Genomic DNA, 21,802 nt, shown 5'->3' with positions numbered 1-21,802 from the left:
AGACAGGAGTTGTGAGTCTGGGATGGCTGTTTTCTAATCTGTACTCTTGGAAGACAAATCATGCACGCTCTACCTGGTGAAGGATCCTTTACTATTCAAATGTTGTCATGGTAGTTCAAACTCAATAGTCGTCCCAGCCTCCTCTGAGTGAAAGCTCTACCCTAGGGACCACTGCTTTCGCCATCAAGTATCACAATAGAGAAAACCTTTTACAGCCAACTTGTCAGCACCATTGTCCCTGTGGTGCCCTCATCACTGCTGCAGTGCTGGATCTTTCTCCTAGCAAGCTTAGACCTTCACTCTCCCTCCTTGTCACTGCCTGCCCTCCTCCCCACCCCGCCCCTCCATTCCCAAACTCCCTGCACTCTGTTCTGGAAACTAGTTTGCCACCCAACTAGGTCCAATGGCTACACTCCCCCATCTGGGGGTTCCACGTACTCTCTTCTTCCAGCTGTGGTCAGGTGCTTCCTCCAGTTGTCTGATCCTAGGGCCTAAGGATTCCCAGATGCATGCATCGCACTTCTTTGTTCTGGTGAATTCATCGCTATGCCAGGTTCAGCTTCAGACTGTGTGCTAAATTTCATAATTTGACCGTGAGAGCAAGGAATAGTGCAGCAACAGCAGAGAGTAATTTCAGAGTAGCACCCGAAGACACCACATACAGTCTAGGCTAGCACGTAAGGCACACGATGCTTGATACTACTACTCTGGAAAGGACCTGTGACCGTCACAGGCAACCCAAACCAAAGGTAAGACCCAAAGTCAAGAAGCCAAGAATGTCAAAGCAACGGGAAGCATCATATACTTTAATGTATGATGGGCTAGTCACACAGAACAGTGGTGGCCAACTTCCGCTGTAAAGGGCCAGATGGTAATTATTTAGGCTTTGCAGGCCTTAGTCTCAGTTTCAAGTATTCAACAGCAAACCTCTGTAGCACAAGTAGCCACAGGCAATATGTAAACAAATGAGCACGGTTGTATTTCAATAAAACTATTTATAGACACTAAAATTTTAATAATTTTTACACCATAAAATCCTTAAAAAAAAAAAGAAAAGAAAACCTTACCTCATGGGACTGCAGTTTGCCAGCTCCTGGCTTAGAAGAACAAAGTGGAACAAGATGGACATGGGAGATCAACTAAAAGGACATGTTGTAGCCAAGCCTCAGAGCCAGGGAACGCACCAGAATGGACTCGGTCAGAAGCACTTACTCCCTGAAATTGCCTAATTTTGGTTGAATATTTTGTAGCAGTTTGAGGCTGGCTGCTAGAAGGCAAGAGCATGGGAAAAACGGGAATTTACTCATTTTTCAAACTCATTTTTGCAAGAGTGTGGCAGGGGAGGGGTAGAGAGAGGGGAAGGGGGATAGAAAGAGGGGGAAGAGTGGGGGGGGCGGGGAGAGGCAGAGAATGAATATGAATATATCCCAAGCAGGCTCCATGCTGTCAGCACAGAGCCCAATGTGAGGCTTGATCTCACAAACTGAGATCACGACCTGAGCCGAAATCAAGAGTTAGACACTTAACCAAATGAGCCACCCAGGTGCCCGGGAAAAATGGGAATTTAACTAAAATTTCTAAAAGCCATCATGAAGCTTGATTTAAGGTACATCAAGTATCCCATCTTTGTGTTGATGTTTTGGTTGAGAAAAACAGAGGAGACCCAAGAAAATTAAACTAGGACCTGGCCCCCCTACATGTTCACCAATTACTGAAGAAAACAGTGACAGGGGCATTGTCAACTTTCAATCTAAGATTCTATATGGCAAAATTATTTTAAAAAATGAGAAATGCAATGGTGAATGTATTGAAAATATTTTATAATTAATTCTCTAGAATCCTAGCCATGGTACAGGAAAAATTTATATGGTGGAACACTTCAGTATTTTTAAACAATGCAATAGACATATTTGACTAGAGGATGGCAATAAGAATTTAACAAATATAAACTTAAGCTTCCTCACATTTCCATAGAGAAACTAAACAATAAAAATATTTCAAGAAATAGATGACAGAATACCTCAAATGCAAAAAAATTCCAAAGTCAAAGAGCCACTTACATTAAAAGATTTACCAGAACTGTATAAAGGTAACAGCAAAAGGTCACAAAAAGCCTATTTCTTTCACAGCATCTTGGCTAATTCTTTAAGCAGATAAAACAAAGTACTGTAAAGAATGGTCAAAACTTGGCCTGAAACTGTCTTCTTGTAATTATTAATCCCACTATTTGTGGTTTTGTTGTCCAAGGACAAAAACTCCGTGCCACCAACTTCTGCTGTCACTTTCCAGAGAAAAGAAGAGTCTGCTGCTGGGGTTTTGGTTTGTTTTTGCTTTTCTTTTTTCCAGTTTTCGCTATGCTGAGCAATTAGGTAGCAGATAAAATGGCATAAAATAAATGAAAATATTCCATCCTCCGATCAGAAATGCCACCCTCTTCCCAACTCAATGCTCTGCCTTGAAAGATGAACATATTTACAAATCCTCATTTTATTCTCCTGAGACATTTTGCATGATCCATTATAAAACATACAGGCAATACAAAGTCCAAAGGTCTGCTGTATTTAAGGTATAAGCATGAAGATTAAACTACATGATAACACTGTGGGGAGAAGTCATGGCTTCATTTATTTTCATAAGAGACAGGTACGAGTGCATGACGTAAAAGCTTCAAAGTCACCTCCAAACCTTGCTAAGGATTATTGCAAGAGATTACGCAGGGAGACAACATCTGTGCAAATTCATTTTCTTTACTCAGTATCAGATGGTAGGGGAAAAAAACTATTTCTTTAAACAGTCTTGTTTATATTCAGAAGAAAAGATTTGAAAAACTAAACAAGGAGATATTTTCCCCCTCTTTATGATCCAATAATATGCCAATGAAGGAGAGTCTAATAAAAAACAGAGCTGAAAAAAATCCAAATAAAAGCCAACACTGCTATTAAGATTTTCTTTTAATATGTCATGAGATATTTTTGATTGTATATTTTCCAAAGTACTTTTCCAGCTGCATCTCCCAACCCTTCCAAAAGATTATGCCAGTCTTTCCAACGCAATAAGAGATGCTGGATTTATACTTTTGTCCACCTTCTTTTTTGAAAGTAATAGAATCCTAATGACTTTAATGGTCATATATTCTTATCTAATAAGGAAAAACACTTATAAATATCAGAAACCCAGCTTTGAAACATTAGCTAATTTTGAACTGAATCAGCATCTTGTGGGTTTAAAAAAAAAGGCAGCAATTTGAACTCACGACTTACTGACAAACACATTTCTGCAGAGGGAAGGGGAAGAGAGGGAAACGAATGCTGCATTTCTCCATTGGCCCCAAAGTGCTAATTTCACAAAGGGATACATCAAAAGCAAACATGCAATGGTGGTTTTAAAACTTTTACTGCAATATAACAATGAAGTAAACAGTAATTAGACACCTACCAATTTTTTCCCAAAACAAACCAAAAAAAAAAAAAAAAATGTAAACAGGAAAATAACTCTGCCTATACTTGTACAGCTTCTCAAATCATGTTAGAAGGGTCTCACATTCGATGATCAAGAAATTTTAAAATAGCAGTAATTATTTTCATTTTAAGAAAAGGTTCCCCTTCTCCCCTCCCCAACCCCAAGTATTTAACATGAAAGAATGGGCTTTCTTACACATTAATTCAATACGTATTTGAAGCAGCAACAAAAACCATCAATAATTTGGCATTTCTGTTTACAATTGCTCCAAAATTTTTTCAATTTCACAAAGCCATTATCCAGTGTTGCCATGAAATAGAGACTGTAAATTCTAGGTAGCAAAGATTCTTTCTGAAACCAATGTTAAGTCAAAGAAATATAAAGCAGGGCATTACACTAAATTTCTGGATCTAGTACACTAAAAAGAGTGAAACCTAGGAAAAGTTACCTACTGTTTTATAGAAGAAATAAAGACCTGCAAAAGCTGATTTTTGGTTGTATAATATTTTACACACTGTGTGGATTTGCGGCATCTGCTACTTGAAGCAGACATGCACTGTATGTATCCCTGCCCTGTATCCTAGATCCCTCCCTCCCCACCCCCAACAATCTACTACCTTATACCAAGTATTGTGGATATGAGCCCAAGTCATCCCAGACAATCCAGTGAACAAAGTTAGTGTAATGCACTGGTGTGAAGTGTGAGATAAAAAAAAGTCCCTTTCAATCTTCATCAAAGTTTTGCTGTAGAAGAAAATTGGCAGCCAAGTTCTCATTCTTCTCACAAGCAAAATATGCTTGTATGACAAGTCCTTCAGGAAATCCTAGTGCCTTTAACTGGAAGAAAAGAAAGAAAACACACTGTGGGTTCCAGCACAGCAGTACTGACAGATCATGACCCGAAAACATGAAAGACACGAAAAAGCTCTTGAAAATGTTACGTGAATGCCTACCTATCTAAGTGTGGATTCACCGTTCAACCCAAGCAGCTAGATGGAATCTAGACCCTTGCTCAACCACCTACAAAATTCTCTCTTCCTAGTTAAAGCTATTAGACAGATACTCTGCTAACACTCATTGGCATTAATATTCAAAATTAGTCGCTGTGATTATTTAAAAATAAATGATCCTACAGAAATTTGTAAATCAGCTTTGAATACCTAAGAGGTAAAGATATAGATGAAAGCAACTGGAGGGGAGTTTAACTACTTTGTTATTTGTAAAGAAGGTCATGTCCTTCATCATCACTTCAACTATCACTCTCAAGCTCCTTGCCATATCAAACACTTCATACTAAAAGAAATGGGTGATCATAACAAATATCACATGATATATTTTGAGATCAAGACATATCGTGTCCTGTTTATATCTGCTTAAATTTTACAGCATTTTAAATGGTGACACCGGCCACTTAATTTTGTTTTCCTAGTCTATTAAAAATCACTTGTGACTTAATAATTATCTAATTCACTAGAGACTATATATTTGTCAAATATTTTTTATGAACCCTCTCCTCAACCGTCTAAATCACCTTGTGTTAGACTATATCAAGAAATGACCTTTAAAAAAAAAAGAAAGGGGCGCCTGGGTGGCTCAGTCAATTAAGCGTCCAACTTCGGCTCAGGTCACAATCTCACGGTTTGTGGGTTCGAGCCCTGCGTCAGGCTCTGTGCTGACAGCTCGGAGCCTGGAGCCTGCTTCAGATTCTGTGTCTCCCTCTATCTCTGCCCCTCCCCCGCTCATGCTCTGTCTCTCAAAAATGAATAAATGTTTAAAAAAAATTAAAAAAAAAAAAAGAGAAGTCTCAATTCAGCACGATTAACTACTCATCCATGAAAGGAGAAGAAATAACTCAAAAATAATTGTTACCTAGTTCTTGTCCAGATTAAAGCTGGGCTAGCTGAAGTAAAAGGTAGATAGGGCACGATCCAACTATGTGCTTCTACAAGACACACACTATAGATTCAAAGACACAAATATGCTGAAAGTAAAAGGATGGAAAAAGATATACACCATGCAAACAGTTACAAAAAGAGAGCTGGAGCGATTCCATTAATATCAGACAAAATACATTAACACAGAAAATTGTTACTAAAAACAAAGACATTATAGGATGATAAACTACAGGAAGGCTTTGGTTATAAATACATGTAATAACAGAGCCCCAAGATACAGGAAACAAAACTGACAGAACTGTAGGGAGAAATGATTCAAGAACAGCTGGAAATGTTGGTATCATCATGTTCAATGCTGGACACAACAACCAGGCAAGGCAGAAGACTGACAAGGAAAGAGATGTGAACAACATCATAAACCAAACAGACCTAACAGACATTTATGGAATAGTTAACAACAGAAGATTGTATGTCCTTTTTAAGTATATATCAAACATCCTCCATGAAGACCATGTTAGGCCATAAAACTAGCCTCAAAAAATTTTAGAAGATTAAAATTGTTCACAGTACATTCTCTGACCACAATAGCATGAATACTGAAATCAGTAACAGAAGGAAATTTAGGAAGTTCAAAATACGTAGAAATTAACCTAATCCTTCACCAATAGACGAGAGAAGGAACCACAAAGAAAGTTAGAAAATACTCTAATGAATGAAAACAACACCAAACACACTAAAACTTACGGGATGCTGCTGTAGCAGTGCCTAGAGGGAAGTTTATAGCTGTAGCTACCTATATTCAGAAAGATCTTAAATAGATAACCTAAGGATCTACCTTAAGAAACTGGAAAAGAGGAAGAGAAAATTAAATCCAAAGCAAGCAGAAGGAGAAAAATAATGAAGATCAGAGAAAAAGTAAATAAAGACTAGAAAAATAGAATCAATAAAACCAGAAGTTGGCTCTTTTTTTCTTCAGATTAACAACACTGACAAATGTTTTAGCTAAACTAACAGGGAAAACAAGAAATCTGAGGATTCAAATTACTATAAAAATCAGGGATGTGGGAACACTACTACTTTTTATAGAAATAAAACTACCAAAGGAAAATGCTGTGAACAATTCTATGCCAACAAATTAGATAACTCTTGATGAAACACACAATTCCTAGAAAGACAAAAACCACCAAAACTGACTCAAGAAACAGAAAATCTGAATAGCTCTATAACAAATAAAGAGATTAAATTAGTAATTACAAAATTTCCCAAAAAGAAAAGCAAGGCCCAGATAATTTTACTGGTAAATTCTACCAACCACCAAATGAATTAACGCCAATTGTTCATTAACTCTTCCAACCAACAGAAAAAGGGAATACTTCCTAACTCATTCTCTAAGGCCAGTATTACTCTGACACTCAACCAGACAAAATCATCACACACACAGAAAACTACAGACCAATGTTCCTTATCGGAAATCTTCAACAAAACACTATCAGACCAAAATATAAAAAAGATTACACTATGACCAGTGGGAGTTATCCTAAGAATGCAAGGTTGGTCCAATGTACAAAAATCAGTATATTAAAGCATACTAATAGAAAAGAAACAAAATTACATATGATCATCTCGATAAACACATAAAAACCATCTGACAAAATCCTTTTGTGATAAAAACACTCAATATTAACTAGAATAGAAAGGAACTTAACCCAATAGAAAAGGAATCTAATAAAACCCTTAGCTAACATCATACTTAATGGTGAAAGAATGACTGCCTTCTCCTAAGATCAGGTTGCTAAGATCAGGAACAAGACAAAGATGTTGGCTCTCACCACCTCTATTCAACAATACACAGGAGTCTGTAGATAGGGCATTCAGACACACGCATGAGTACACACACACACACACACACACACACACACACACACACAGTAAGAAAGAAAAAGAAATAAAGGGCATCCATACTGGAAAAGAAGTAAAACTATGCCTATGTGTAATTGATATCCTGCAAACAGGAATCTTAAGAAACACAATAAATGAGTTCAGGAAGGTTGTAAGATTTTATAAAATCAATACACAAAATTAAGAATTAAGCTGTATTTCTATACAGCTAGCAATGAACAATCCAAAAATGAAATCAAGAAAACGATTCCATTTATAAAAACAGCAGCAAAAAGAATAAAAATACTCAGGAATAAATTTAACAAAAGAAATACAAGCTCAAGACCAAAGAATATTTCTGAAATTATAGAAAATCTAATAAACAGGAAGGCATCTCACATTCAAGGCTTGGTGAGACTTAATATTGCTAAGATGGCAATACTCTCCAAACTGGTCTGCAGAAAAAACAGTATCAAACCCCCAGCCTGTTTTTTGTTTTTTTTTTTTTAATTTTTTTCACTTTTCTTATAGAAATCAGACAAGCTGATCCTAAAATTCATACAGAATGCAAGGGATCCAAAAGAGCCAAAACAATCTTGAGAAAGAAGAAAATCAGAGATTCCAAAACTTACTACAAAAAGTCACAGTAATCAAGACCGTGAGGTACTGGCATAAGGAGAAACACATAAATCAATGGAACATAAATGAAAGCCCAGTAAACCCTCACAATGATGGCCAGTTGATTTTCAACAAGGATGCCAAGACAATTTAATGGAGAAGAGTGGAATTTTTAGTAAATGGTGCAGAGGCAACTGGATATCCACATGCCAAAGAAAAAGAAAAAAAAAAAAAAAAGAAACCAGACTCCTACACCTCACTCTATAAACAAAAAGGAACACAAAATAAATCAGACCTAAATACAGTAAGAGCTGTACAACTCTTCAGAAACAAGATAGGAGTAAATCTTTTGACCTTGGATTAGGCAACTTCTCTTAGTATGACACCAAAAGCACAAGTAACACAAGAAAAAATTTCTTCTCCAAAACAGAAATCAAGAATTGGTAACTAACCCTAACTATTAAAACAAAACAAAATTTGCTATAGAACAATTGAGGCAAGTGTCATTCACTCACTTATGTTATTTGAGGGAGGAAAATACTAGCATGATATATATAAAGTACCTTTTAAGAAACATGTAATTATAAACCTTGAACATTTGATACGTTTTTATTATAAATATGGGCAAATTATCTCCCAGATGATTTTTCTAAGTATTAAGTTAAAATGCACTTTATCAGACTTCCATCTCAAAACACTTTGTAAAATAAGGCAGGGCAAGTGCTGTGTCCCTATTTACAAATGTTAACCATGGAGCCCAGAGAAAAATGAATGACTTATAGTATCGCATAAACTAAGTTATTGCAGTGCCTCAATATGAACTGGATGACCTAGTAAGGATGGAAACAGAAAAACAGTATCAGGAGCTGATGTTTAATATACATGTTTTTTTATACATAATTCATATACATATCTATTGTACATTTTAAGGGCAGTTGTGAAGTAAAATCTAGAATATAAAAAAATGGATAATCTTGCATTAAGCATACACTTTAAGATCATTTTCTTCATGAATGCTAACACCTAAAGGAAATCTTTAATTTTTAAATATATTTATAACGATTTTAGAAAGCTAAAGCAGTATTCAGTGCTAGTCCCTTGGCTTCACAAAGGACAAGATATGAGAGCAGGGACGAAAATAGACAGTCTTTGCTGCAATCCTTAGGACAATGCTCTATCTGGCTCTGTCCAATAGAACAACCTCTAGCGGCAGAAATCATCTACACCTGTGCGATCCAATGCAGCAGCCACTAGCTCCACGTGACCACCGAGCATTTGAAATGCAGCTAGTGTGACTGAGGAACTCAAATTTTAGTTTTACTTCGACTCACCCTTTCTATAGCTTCTTTTTCCTGAGGCGTCACTTGAATGTAGTTCATGTGACCACTTCCAGCTTCGGCAATCCCTCCACTGCCACCTCCGCCCCCTCCTCCTTGCCCGCCAGCTTCCTGGACTGGTTCATTTAACATCTGAATAAAATGCTCCTGGTGTTGGCTAATTTGCTGTGGTGATATGAAGGACAGAAAAAAACAAGACAATGATAGAAGTATCTTCAGGAAACCAAGAATTCTAAATACAAGTAAAAGAGAGCTAGAACTTTACAGCTGCCATATTTTAGAATGACTCTGGATTATGTAATCCTTGGAAGGATGTGATTTCTTGTATTAAAGAAATTAGGGAATTAAGAGAATTCAAATTCTCTTTCATAAACGTCTCCTGGCCCCCAAATCAATTTTAAAAAATTGCTTGGGGGGGGGGGGAGGGTCTATAAAAAGAAACAGAACTCACATATCTTCCACACTAGCAGGCAGTACAATGCTGTATAAAGCCCAAATACTTCATGACTCGGGCATTCATAAGCCCATGGGTGTGTTTCTAAGACGCAGTGCTTCACTAACAGTAAGTTTGGGAAAAAAGATTCATGAACAGTTTCTTTGCTACAGAGCTTCTCAGATTCTTTAATAAAAGTTTCTAGAGCATGTGGAGGGAAGGTAGTTCTCATGGACTTTTAAAAAATGACATACTCTGTAAACCCACTTTTGAAATTGATTCAACAGTTACCTGCAGTAATTGAGGGTTTTCTCGACCTATCTGTTGTAGCAATGCTGGAAGCAGGGAAGGATTCTGTTGAATAATTTGTCTCATCTGTTGAAACTGAGGCTGATTCCGTAAAAATTCAAGAGGATGTCCTAAAATACACATAAACATTTTTAAATCAAAGTAGCAATTACACACATACAAAGAGCTGATTCAATCATAATTTTAGACAGCAAACACTGACAAGTAAATATGAGTTCTCAGATGTGTGCAAAAGGAAGTAAATAATGTCAAAAAATCTTTCAACGGCACCAACTTCCAAGTCTCATACTACAGAAATTACTCCTATTAGCATAGATAGAGTATGGAAAACTGAAAGAATAAAGTTTTCCTACAACTGTCCTGAGCACTCGATATTATCAAATAATGAGAATTTATGACTTGCATGTACTCTATCAAAATAAAAAATATTAAAATTGTTCCTAAGAAAAATACATACCTAGGACTAACAAAACCAAAAAAGCCGCTTACTTTATAATACAACCTAAACCCTCATGGAAAAAAAAAAAAACAATCTGAGTTTGAATCCCTGGGAAATTCTAAACCAAGTAAATGAAAGACAATTTGATACTTAGAAGTTAAGAGTTCAGATATGCAGATCAGTAAACTTAAATTACAATTAGAAAGATGACTTTGGTTATTACCATTGAACTTCAAACATTTACAATCTACAAAAGCTTGAGATAAATAAGCTGTAAGACAACCTAGTACTAACTAATACATCTAGAACTCTTTAGTCCTAAATCCCACGGCAATAATAAACATTAAGGATACCAAATAAAATACAGAACTGTAACTTTTTGGGGTAGTGGTGGTTGTCTGACTATACTACAAGAGACCAAAAACTGCATATAATTATGTTTTTGAGATTAGCGATGAATTACGGAACATCTTTTAGATGTTATTTCCTAAATTATTCAAGAAGAATCATTCAAATTAAAATGGCCACATAACATGCTCATCCTTCTTTGTGTTGACACTGGTTGCACAGATGAAGAAAATGAGACTCAGAAAGTGAAGTTAACCCAGTAAGCACTGCTAATTGGGACAGCAGCCCAAATCTGAACCAAAGCTGGGGCCTCTTCTTTCCATTCTTAGGCCAACTCTGCAGAAATGAAACGCCTGTCCTCTGGGAGACTGCATACAATGCATTCAGGGCTTTTTGTCAACCAGAGCTTACTGTCCTACGTAGAGCTAAAAGCTCTATGAAGCATCTAAGCAGGGCCACTTCAAAATTAACAGTTTAAATTACTTCATCAGTACTGTATACAGAATGAGGAATGAAAGAGAATGAAGTAACTCTTGGGTCCACCACAGGCTCCAGGCTTTCCTCTGTAGTCATGCCTTTGGCAATGGGAGGGTGGGTTCTGGCCAGTAAAGAGAGTTGAATTCAAGCTTGGGTTTCACCTTTAGATAGAAGTCTTCCAACCTCCCAGTGTTTTATTTCTTTGGTTGTATAATAACCACTAAGATCCTACTGGCTTTGAAATTATACACACTTTATGACATTTATAGGGAGAGAAAAGAGACAAGGTGAGCAAACATTCTGAATGGCTTCAGAATGTAACACGAAAGGCAAACTGGGAAGCATCTCTTCGTGGCATAGGCTAAACAGGATGTACCCTTTGCCAAAATTAGAGCGCTAATGTTTCAGCAAGAACGTATTAAATATCTACTTGGAAGAACTTGTTTTGGGCCCTTCTCTAACATTAATGGATAGAGAACTTGTTTGAAGAGTTATCCAAATGCTCCAGGAAAGAACCTCACCTCAAAAGTATTTCAGATTCATTTTACACTAAAAATTCAGGACCGTTTCCTCCCCATCCAAACACCCCACTTTACCTCCAGGACTTGCTGTTGTGGTCGATGCTGTCGTAGTTGCTGCAGCGGCAGCCACTGAAGACTGAGGAGCCCCGGTACTAACCGCTGGAGGGGTGTCAACCACAGCCTGACTTTCTCTATCTCCGGGGATCCCCTATAATACAATTTCCCAGCTTTAAAATATCCTGTCACATTCAAAGTTAGTTAAATATTACACAAAGTCAAAGATTTATTCATCTATTTAATGTGCTTGTCTAATTGTTCAAAGCATCAAACAGGTGCCTGAGTCAATTAAAAGTATAGGGATGAGGCACCTGGCTGGCTCAGTTGGTCTAGCGACCGACTCTTGATGTCAGCGCAGGTTGTCATCTCATAGTTGTGAGATTGACGCCCCGCATCGGGATTTTCTCCCTCTCTCCCTCTCAACAAATAAACAAAAACAGAAATAAAAGTAAAGGATTAAGACTTATCTGGAAGCTGTATATGTCCGAGTTAGATTAGAAATGACCTGAGTGTGGTGTAGAAGAACCCATACTGCTATAAGGCTGCACTGTCCAACAGAACTTTCCATAATGATGAAAATGTTCTCTGTGCTGTCCAATAAAATACTCATTAATCACAGGGCACCTGGATGGCTCAGTTAAGCCTCCAACTCTTGATTTTAGCTCAGGTCACGATCTCACAGTTCATGAGATAAAGCTCCATGTCAGGCTCTGCACGGACAGTACAAAGCCTGCTTGGAATTCTCTCTCTGCCTCTCTACCTTTCCCACACTCATGCCCATGCGGCATGCTCTCCCTCAAAATATATGAACTTAAAAAGATACTCATTAATCACGTGTAACTTCTGAGAACTTGAAATGTGGCTAAGGTTACTAAAGAAACTAACTTTTTAATATACTTCCAATTTTACTAAATTTAAATAGCTACTTGTACTTAATAGCTATTTTACTAAGTTGTGGAGATTTGTAATTTAAAACTGAAGTCATAAAATGATGTTTACATATAGCAACATAGGTTACACCTAACACCAAAGATCCAAAACTTGCATATTAAGTAATAATGTACAGTTTTATAAGGCCAACTATTAAAAAACTTAAAATATCAATACAAATTTTATTAAAATTGGACACATCTGGTTTTAATGCTATACATTGCCCTAGTTAATTTTTAAACTTCATAGAAACGTTCACCAGCTCAGTGACAAAAAGGTTTGTATTTGTAAACCTAGCCTTAAAATCATCCAAAGAAACAGGTTTTGATGCACACGTGCAGCTCTGAAATGAACCCTGGAATAAAAGCCTAATGGAGACAGGGCAGGTGGCCAATAGTGGCTGAGGAAGGAGGATCTCCACTATTGATCCATGGTTCTAAGAAAGTGTCATCCAGAAAGTATCACATAGAAAAAACTAAAATGGATTATTCACAATTCACAGAAGTAGTTATCAAAGAACCTTAAATATTTCAGTATTTAAGTGATGCTTATTCTAAGTTTGGACCATTCGTCTTCTGAAGTTGTAACTTAAAACTGCACTGAGACTTTGGAACACTATTCTGATGCATGATTTACAAGACTTTTCATAACAACATACTAAAAGTCTTTATGAAATCCACACAGATTGTGAAAGGAGGAGAATGAAGAAGGAAATAAAACATTTGGGTAAGAGATGGTAATAGTAAATTCTTCCATTTCCCAATAAAAATCAGAAGCCAAGATCATAAACATACGAAAAAATAAGCTTAATGAATAGCATTATGGGTAATGGCTGCCCAAGTTAGCGTTCCTCCAGCTATTAGAAACAAACATTTCGGACATTCCACCAATTCAAATCCGTAAGTGCTGACAGATTATATGCAGATTGAGGATCCAAAGCCTCCATCAAAATCTCAAACAGGTTTGTTAAACTAAAAAGTTAATCACTGCTATAGAAGTCTCAAAAATTAGTGACAGTTAAAGGTGGCCCTTTTTAGTCTATGAATTGAACACTAAATATATCAAAAACACTTTAAACTATTTCATGAAATGGGGCGCCTAGGTGGCTCAGTCAGTTCAGCATCCAACTCTTGATTTCGGCTCAGGTCATGATCTCATGGTCTGTGGGATCGAAGCCCCGCATCGGGCTCTGTGTTGAGAGTGGAGCCTACTTGGGATTCTCTCTCCCTCTCTCTCTGACTCCACCACCTCCCACCCCCGCCCTTGCGCGCGCTCTCTCTCTCTCAAAAGTAAATGAATATTAAAATGAAAATAAAGTGTTTCATGAACTTGTATCTATTCATTTGCATTTGATGCTAAAAAGTAGTAACAACTTTGAAAACAGTGATCTATTTTTTATACCTTAAAACTTCAGATCTATTAGATTAAAATACCTGCTTCCATTAAACTAATGCAGAATTCCACACAGGTATACATTTAAGTCACTCCATAAAAGGAAAGGTAATACTTTAATAGAATATGGGTTTGTTTTCTGAGGGGGGGGGAAGGGTACCACAAACAAACTCACAATAGTTACCAATCCAAAATGATTCCTAAATTACAAACTGATAAATGGACTACCATCATTTTAAAGACTCTCATCAAGAGGACAATGGAAAAGAGAATTCAGAAGAGGAAATGATAAAAGGTTTTGTGAATCTCACATACAAATGAGTAGGCAAATAACTGGTGGAGGCAGCACAGTTACTCATTCTTGACTTTGACTCTCCTGAAGCTATTATCTGAAAAGGAGTTTCTAACAAAAGTACAACCTGGAAACAAATGAATGGGTTAAACTGTGAACTATATTCCCCACAAGAGTTAGGATTCTGGATTTCTAAGATGATATTTAGGGCAATTCAGACCTTGATAATACTGTAAAACACTGAAGACAATTATGGAATAAAATGTTAACATTTTTAAATTTTTTTTCATTTTTTTATTTTTGAGAGAGAAACGGGGAGGGAGAGAGAGAGAAAGAGAGGGAAGGAGGGAGAGGGAGGAAGGGAGGGAGAGAGAATTGGGGAGGGGCAGAGAGAGGGAGACAGAGGATCCAAAGCAGGCTGCGCGCTGTGAGCGCAGAGCCCAACGTAGGGCTTGAAGTTACAAACCGTGAGATCATGACCTGAGCTGAAATGAAGATTTAGCCGCTTAATCGACTGAGCCACCCAGGCGTCCCAGATTTTTAAAAAGCTAATTGAATGTTGCTCCAAAATTCTATGCTATTATTTTAGCCCATGCCATATCTGTAAATAACAGACATTCACTGTCATAAACACCATGTCCACAACAATCTATTTCTCAAAATTTTATGCTAGTAAAAGACAAGAACTTATTCAAAATCCCCTTGACTACCACTGACTATAAACAAGCTGACAATTCAAATGCAAAGGGAACCAGGCAAATAATATAACATTATATATTAAATTAAATGTACAATGCTATGTCAGGTAACGGGGAATGGATGGGAATATAGTAAATTAAAGAGTCTATGATCTAAACCCTTGCAAAAATCTGGATCCAAGTTGTCCAGACAAACCAGCTATCTGAATTTATAAGTGAAATCTCTCAATTTTTAAAAGATGGCCAATGAATTACAAAAATGTACACAGTACAAGACAAATACAATTGGGCATGGGCTTCCACTTTGATATTTTTGCCTTAAACAGTATACCCAGGAGTAAGTATGCCGGTTGTCAAAAAGCTACTAAAAATGGAAGATTAGATTAGATTTAAAAAAATCTGTCTCCACTCTCCAAACACACAAGCTGTCATTATGACATGAATAGGCTAGAAGGTGCTGCTCCAAGTGGATAGCCAATTTTACAACTCATTTAGTCACGTTGTTTCCTAACTAAAAATCACATCAAAATCTTTAAAAGAGACTACATCTTTTCAACACAAAGCGTTAACACACTAATAAAAACGCATTATATAAATTATTAGCATATATTATCATTTTTCTGAGAACTGTTATTGTTCCTTTAAGATCTGTGAGCTTTCAGTTTAAAAGTAGAATGAAGTGAAATATTTCTCACCATTAAAAGATACTCCACTGCTCTGTCAGGGTTGTTGAAACTGGCTCTCAGGGCTGCAATTACTTGCTCTCGCTCATATCCCATTGACATGATCTCGGTTACCATATTCTCATAAGACTGACCTGTCACTAAGAAAAGGTATGTGGGATGGGGGGAGAGGAAAGAAAGGAAACATTTAATAAATACACATTTTCCACATATTTCTTGGGGCTTCATGTATATACAGTGTTTCAGGCACTGCAGGGCTAGGAATACAAAGAGGCACAACAGCACAAACTACACACATGTGGCAGGTAGAATAATGCCCCCTGCGAATCCATGGAAATCTGTTAATACCTTAGGTTTACAAGGCAAAGCAGAATTAAGGTTGTTTATCAGCTGACTCTCAAGATGGGGAAATTATCCCGGATTATCTGGGTGGGTCCAATGTAATCACAAGAGTCTTTAAAAGTGAAGGAAAACAGAGGAGAGGGTCAGAGAAACAGATATAAAGACAAGAGAAAAGAAGCAAGGTCACAAATGCTATGCTGTTGTCTTTGATGAAAGAGGAAGGGGCTATAAGCCAAGGAATGTGGGTAGCCTCCAGAAGCCTGGAAAAGACACAGAACAAATTCTCCCCTAGAGTATCCAGAAAGGAATGCAGCTCTGATAGTAGCCCAGTGATTCAGCCCCTTGATTTTAGACCAGTGAGTACCATGTTAGACTTCTAACCTACTGTACCATAATAATAAATCTGTGTTGTTTCATACCAGGAAGTTTGTGGTAGCTTGTAAGTACAATAAAAATATCAGGTACAAATGTAGCACAAATATAGGACAGAATTAGCAGGTCAGGGAAGGCAACCTAGAAGAGACAGATGAACTAATTTCTGAAACAAGTAGGAGGGACATTTCAAGCAATCGATTCGGCTATAACAAGTTCAGTTTTCCCTTGACACCTTTTATTATCAAAGCAGAGAGAGAAAGGAGGTTAGAAATCAGAAAGTTAGACTTTCTCATACCATACAGAGCTGGGGCAATGAACCAAGCACTGCTATTCCAGGAAATCACTTCCCACAGGCTGTCTCTGACCCAAACTTGCTCTTCATGGAAATGTCAGACAACAGACCACACTCTGAAAGAAAGCCAACTCTCTACACCAAACTCACCTCACTTAAGCCATCTTTTCTTCTCCTTGTGTTCTGGGTGCTATTCATCCCTTCTTGTCTCCTCAAAGAACTGTACCCTTTAGTTATCTTCTCTCTTTTCCACCTCCCACCCTTCACTCTCCACTTAATTATCCTGATCAGCAGTTAACTATATCCTAGAATGTCATCCTAAAAACAGAAGCATGCCCCCATGGCCACATCTCGATTTCTCTTTCAGAAATGTCCGCTCCCTTCCCTTTCCAGCCATAGCTGTTTGCACAGGCTGTGTCCACTTCTCACATTCCACTCACTCCTCAACCAATACTGACATGTGACTTTGGATCTCTAAAGGTTTCTCCCTCAAATGTGCCCCTCCACTACCTATCTGCCTTCTCCATTTCAATAAACGGCACATCCTTCCACACAAGTACAAGAACCAGAAAACTGGTGATCACAGTTCCCTTCCCCTTGTCTTTCACATCTCATCTAGCAGCGTTATCTGCAGATCCTCCCTCTGAATTACAGTGTAAAACTACTTAGGTTCCCCCCTTCTCCACTGCCTTCACTCAAGACCAGACCACAAAAGTCTCTGGATTACACCCTGCTTCCTCTCCTGCCCCTCCCCACTGCCTCCCTCAAGTCTACGATTCTTTCTTCACATGGCTGCAAACGCGAGCCTTTAAAAAGAAAACCTCCCAACCATCTTCAAACACCATGCTCCAACCACACTGATATTTTCCAGTTCATAAGTCGTACCTTCTAAAACCTGCCGCAGAACCTCTACACACATACCAGGCTTGTCTGAGGGCCAGTTCCTCTGCAGGCTCTAGTTCTCAATTTAAATGTTCCAGTCTCACAGATGTACTGCCTATCCTATGTATAAGCACCTTCTGTTTTTCTTTAAGGAAGCCGTTTGTTTCCTTAAAATCATTAATCATAATTTGCAATTTACTTTACGTTTCACCCTTCTTTCTTTACCCCATCTGAATGAAAAGTTCAACTTGCAAGGGACCCTGTCATTCTGCATCACCGTTTCCCTGGCACAGTGATACTCTTACCAGTTAAATGATTTTCTGCAGAATTTTCAAAAGGCATTTGTTACCTATAAAAGTATAGTTAAAAAAAAAAAAAAAACCTAAATATCACTGAGCTAAGGTGGCATTTGATATCTAGAGTTAAGGACTTTTCCTTTCTGCTTCCATAGAGGACTTGTTAAGATATTTTTTTTCTTAATCACCTATTCATATACTTCTGGCACAAAGCTACTTAAGTGCCAATATACTCTGAGTAATTTAGTTCCCAGATTCAGAATTCAGCATCAAGATAAAAGAAATTAGGAGCTGTGGACTACCTGAACTAAACGATTTTAACACGGTGTTTCTTACTTAAGTCTCGCAGTAACTCCATGAGAAAGGTTTATTTTGATCATGGATCAATAGCTGGTAAGTCATGGTGCAGAGACCAACACAGGCTGTCAGACTCCTGAGCCCCCAAACCAAGTCATCATGTTACACCTCCTAAAATCACGCCTCCTAATTAGTCAAGTTACCAACACTCAAAAATAAATGCTTATAAACAGTTTGCTACTCATAGGAAAACTAGGGACAATGGACAACACAAGAGAGAGAGCTAATGAGACTAAAAGTAGTAGTGACGAAGAACCTTTACGTGTCATCAAGAGTCTTATCTTCCCGGTCACAAGAAACTGCACAAGGAACTAACAATAACTTCATTAGATCAGCCTTTTTTAAAACCCACTATAACAGAGCACTGACATGTAGGAGAGAATAATGCAGGAGTATTAGTGAGGTAAGGGCGTGAACTAAGGCAGGCAAGTGGCAGTGGAAACAAGTATTCCGGAGACATTAGAAAGGAGGGCCGTCAGTACCCTGGGCTCAACAGGCCAAGAGAGGCAGGGGGATCAAGGATGACACCAATGTTTGCTAGAGATGATGGTGCAAGCAGTGAGGAACAAAGGAGAAGAATTGGATGGGGGAATAAAACAGGACTCTGTCTGGAACCTACAGAGTTCATGGAGGTTAGACGTCTTCCAGGTGGCAGTTTAAAGAATGAATCAGTTCACATCTGAATCTGGAGGCTCAGAAGGAGATGTGTACTGGGGTTATAATTTTGGGAATCATTATAGTATTTCCAGAGTTTGAACTTTGAACTATGGGCTAGAGCAGAACCGCAGAAGATCCGTATATTTAAGGGTCAGGTAAAATAAAAAGAATTAACTAGAAGGCCTGAAAAGGAGTAGTCAGAGGCATGGATCAAGAAAAGAGTAGTGTCACAAGCCATAAAAGAAAAGTTTAAAGCAGCAGGGTATCTACATAAAGACTGGGTGAATTAAAGAGTAAAGGGGTCCCATGACCTAAGCTGTACAGGTTGACAGAAGACGTAAAGGTAAGACACCGTCTTCAGAGGTGTACGCGTGGTAGCAGCAGCTAGAGCTTGGAGGCACCACGCTTTCCGATTGAGATAGCAGCGGTGGCAGCAGACAGTTCGGCAGTCCCAGGGACAAGTGTCAGTGGGTTCCAGCTCTGCAAGTGGAGAGCACATTACCGATTTCTGGCTCATCTCTAGTCCTTTCGGTATCTCTGTAAGGACTTCTGAGGATTAAGCATGTCCCTGTATGACAGAGTGATTTCTATTTTGCTGATTGGACGCTAACTTATACTTATTTGGTAGCAGAGCAGTCCCAGACAACAGTAAATGTAAAGATGTGGGTGTGGTACATGCGGTGACCTTAGTAACATTTTGCCCCTACATGCTATGGGCAGCCAAGATGCCGTTTCCATGGCAATGAGAGGTTCATGGAGTTCAAGTCCAATCAGGTCAGAGGCCACCCTACATCTCATGAGGTACTACTGCTGTTAGAACCCTGCTGCTGCAGCAACTAAGTAGGCAAAGAAACTAGAAGCCCATACCACTGAAGCTGCTGTTCCCACCTGTTCCCAGTCTTCTACCTCCCTACCATTTCCAGTAACACAGAACAGTACCAAAGGGGAGGAATGGGGTTCCCAGCCAACTGACCAATAATCAGCAGGCACAGGAGGAAACATACCAAAGTGTTATAATGGAAAAACAGGGGCAAAAAACAAAACTGATTTTGACATATTAAGTGTGAAGGGGAGATGAAAGAGCGTCATCCAGCATAGTTAAATTTAAAGTTGGGATGGGGTGTCTGGGTGGCTCAGTTGATTAAGCAGCCAACTCTTGATTCTGGCTCAGGTCATGATGTCACGATTGGTGAGACAGAGCTCGGGGTCTGCTTGGGATTTTCTCTCTCCCTCTCTCTCAAAATAAATAAACTTAAAAAAAAAAAAAAAGTTGGGATAGAAAGGTATGTTCACTACAAGCATGATATAAGCAATGAAATACAGACGGGACCCAACAGGGCTACAAACTAGAATAAAGGCTGAAGGAGAATAAGATGAGGTGTGAGACAGATTTAGTAACATTCTGTACCGACTTCAAAAACATTTTGTAATACACCTGTACATAGTTCAAACTCTGTTAAGACCATATTTAGAATTCACATTTGGAAAATGATCTGCTTTAACTAAAAGAATATGCTTACCTCGAATAACAACAGTACAATTCTAAGGATTCAATATATAACACATTAATTTACAAAGTCTTTAGAAACATTAATCGAACAATTATCGAAACCATTTAGCAACTCGATTATAAGTAACCATGAAGATGAACACATGACCTAAAGAAATGATCCCTCTGATAAGGTCATTTACAACGTAGACACTTACCAAGTGCACTTGTTGCATCTTCAAAAAGGTTTGACCGAGAAGAATCTCCTGATGTACTGCAAAAGGTTTTTAAAAAATCATACTTCAGAAAGTATATAAACTTAAAGTTTAGTAACTGTCCACTATATAAAGAGATTATTTTATTTTAATTAAATGTAAAAGTCTGGCTACAGTGTTTAAACTGTCCTCTAGATTAATCCCTAAAGCCTTTATCCATAACATTTCCAATCTTAATACTCATTCTTCTGCAAATGCATCATTTTAAATGTCCAAAGATGTAAAATAACCAGACTGCTTACTACTTAAGGAATACAAAAAAGAGAATGCACAACCATTTCCCTGAAAGAATTTACATGAGAAGTTAAATAAGTCAAGTCACAGTGGAAGAAATACCAAACAATGCAAGTATCCCCCACTTTTCCATAGTTCACTGCTTTGCTTTTACAAAAGATCTACATTAGTACCTGCTTTCACTAACTATAAGAAATCCAAAGAGGATGGTCTCTGAAGAGGATTTCTGCTTTTACAAGAAAAGTGAAAATAGTGTTTCATTTGCTTTGCAGCAAGCCTTTCTAGAGGCGTACACCCCGAGAAGTGAGTGGCCCCACCAAGCTCCTTCAACTGGAACTACACCCAGCATCTCAATATCAAGTCACTGTTAATTCTGAACCGTGTGTGTGTGCGCATTTGTGCTTTGTCTTAATTTACTTTGTGCACCCACTAGCAAGGTGTGTCCTAAGCCTGGGAGGTTATTTTTTGGGTCTGGGAATGATCAAAACTTTTTCCATATAAATTAATGGTAATTGCTTCATTGCTTTATGCTATTTCTGCTTTTACAAAAGGTTTCAAAGGAACACTTTACTTTCAAATAGTGGAGAAAAACCTGTATACGATAAATAGCCAAAGTAGAAACCACATTAGGCTGGAAAGGCCTGGGAAATCTTTACATAACAGAATTTCAGTTAGATCTTATACGAAACTGAAGGAAGGCATTTAAATCAAGGAACACAGCATAAGCAAAAAATGGGGAGACGTGTGACAAAATGCAAGTTGTAACCGAAAGTTAATCAGTTAAAAGCACTAAGTTTCTGCTGGGCAATTGCAGAAGATGAGTCTGGAAAACAAGGT

At 38.0% G+C, this 21,802-nt stretch overlaps 1 protein-coding gene across 1 annotated transcript in view; it reads right to left on the bottom strand.

The window, feature by feature from the left end:
* Positions 1-1,802: 1,802 nt before the first annotated feature.
* RAD23B (RAD23 homolog B, nucleotide excision repair protein) overlaps positions 1,803-21,802 on the bottom strand; it is a 47,482-nt gene continuing 27,482 nt past the window's right edge. Inside the window, exons 5-10 of the mRNA XM_042912358.1 lie at positions 20,675-20,730; positions 15,779-15,906; positions 11,790-11,922; positions 9,912-10,039; positions 9,182-9,352; positions 1,803-4,296 (exon numbers count right to left, since the gene is read on the bottom strand). Coding sequence (XP_042768292.1) covers positions 4,183-4,296; positions 9,182-9,352; positions 9,912-10,039; positions 11,790-11,922; positions 15,779-15,906; positions 20,675-20,730 — 730 coding nt within the window. The 3' untranslated portion in view covers positions 1,803-4,182. The remainder of the gene's footprint in view (positions 4,297-9,181; positions 9,353-9,911; positions 10,040-11,789; positions 11,923-15,778; positions 15,907-20,674; positions 20,731-21,802) is intronic.

The sequence above is a fragment of the Panthera leo genome, chromosome D4, assembly GCF_018350215.1.
Source record: "Panthera leo isolate Ple1 chromosome D4, P.leo_Ple1_pat1.1, whole genome shotgun sequence".
In the NCBI taxonomy this organism is placed as follows: domain Eukaryota; kingdom Metazoa; phylum Chordata; class Mammalia; order Carnivora; family Felidae; genus Panthera; species Panthera leo.
The sequence above is the reverse complement of the archived record's forward strand: the minus strand, read 5'-3'. Positions and strand labels throughout refer to the sequence as shown.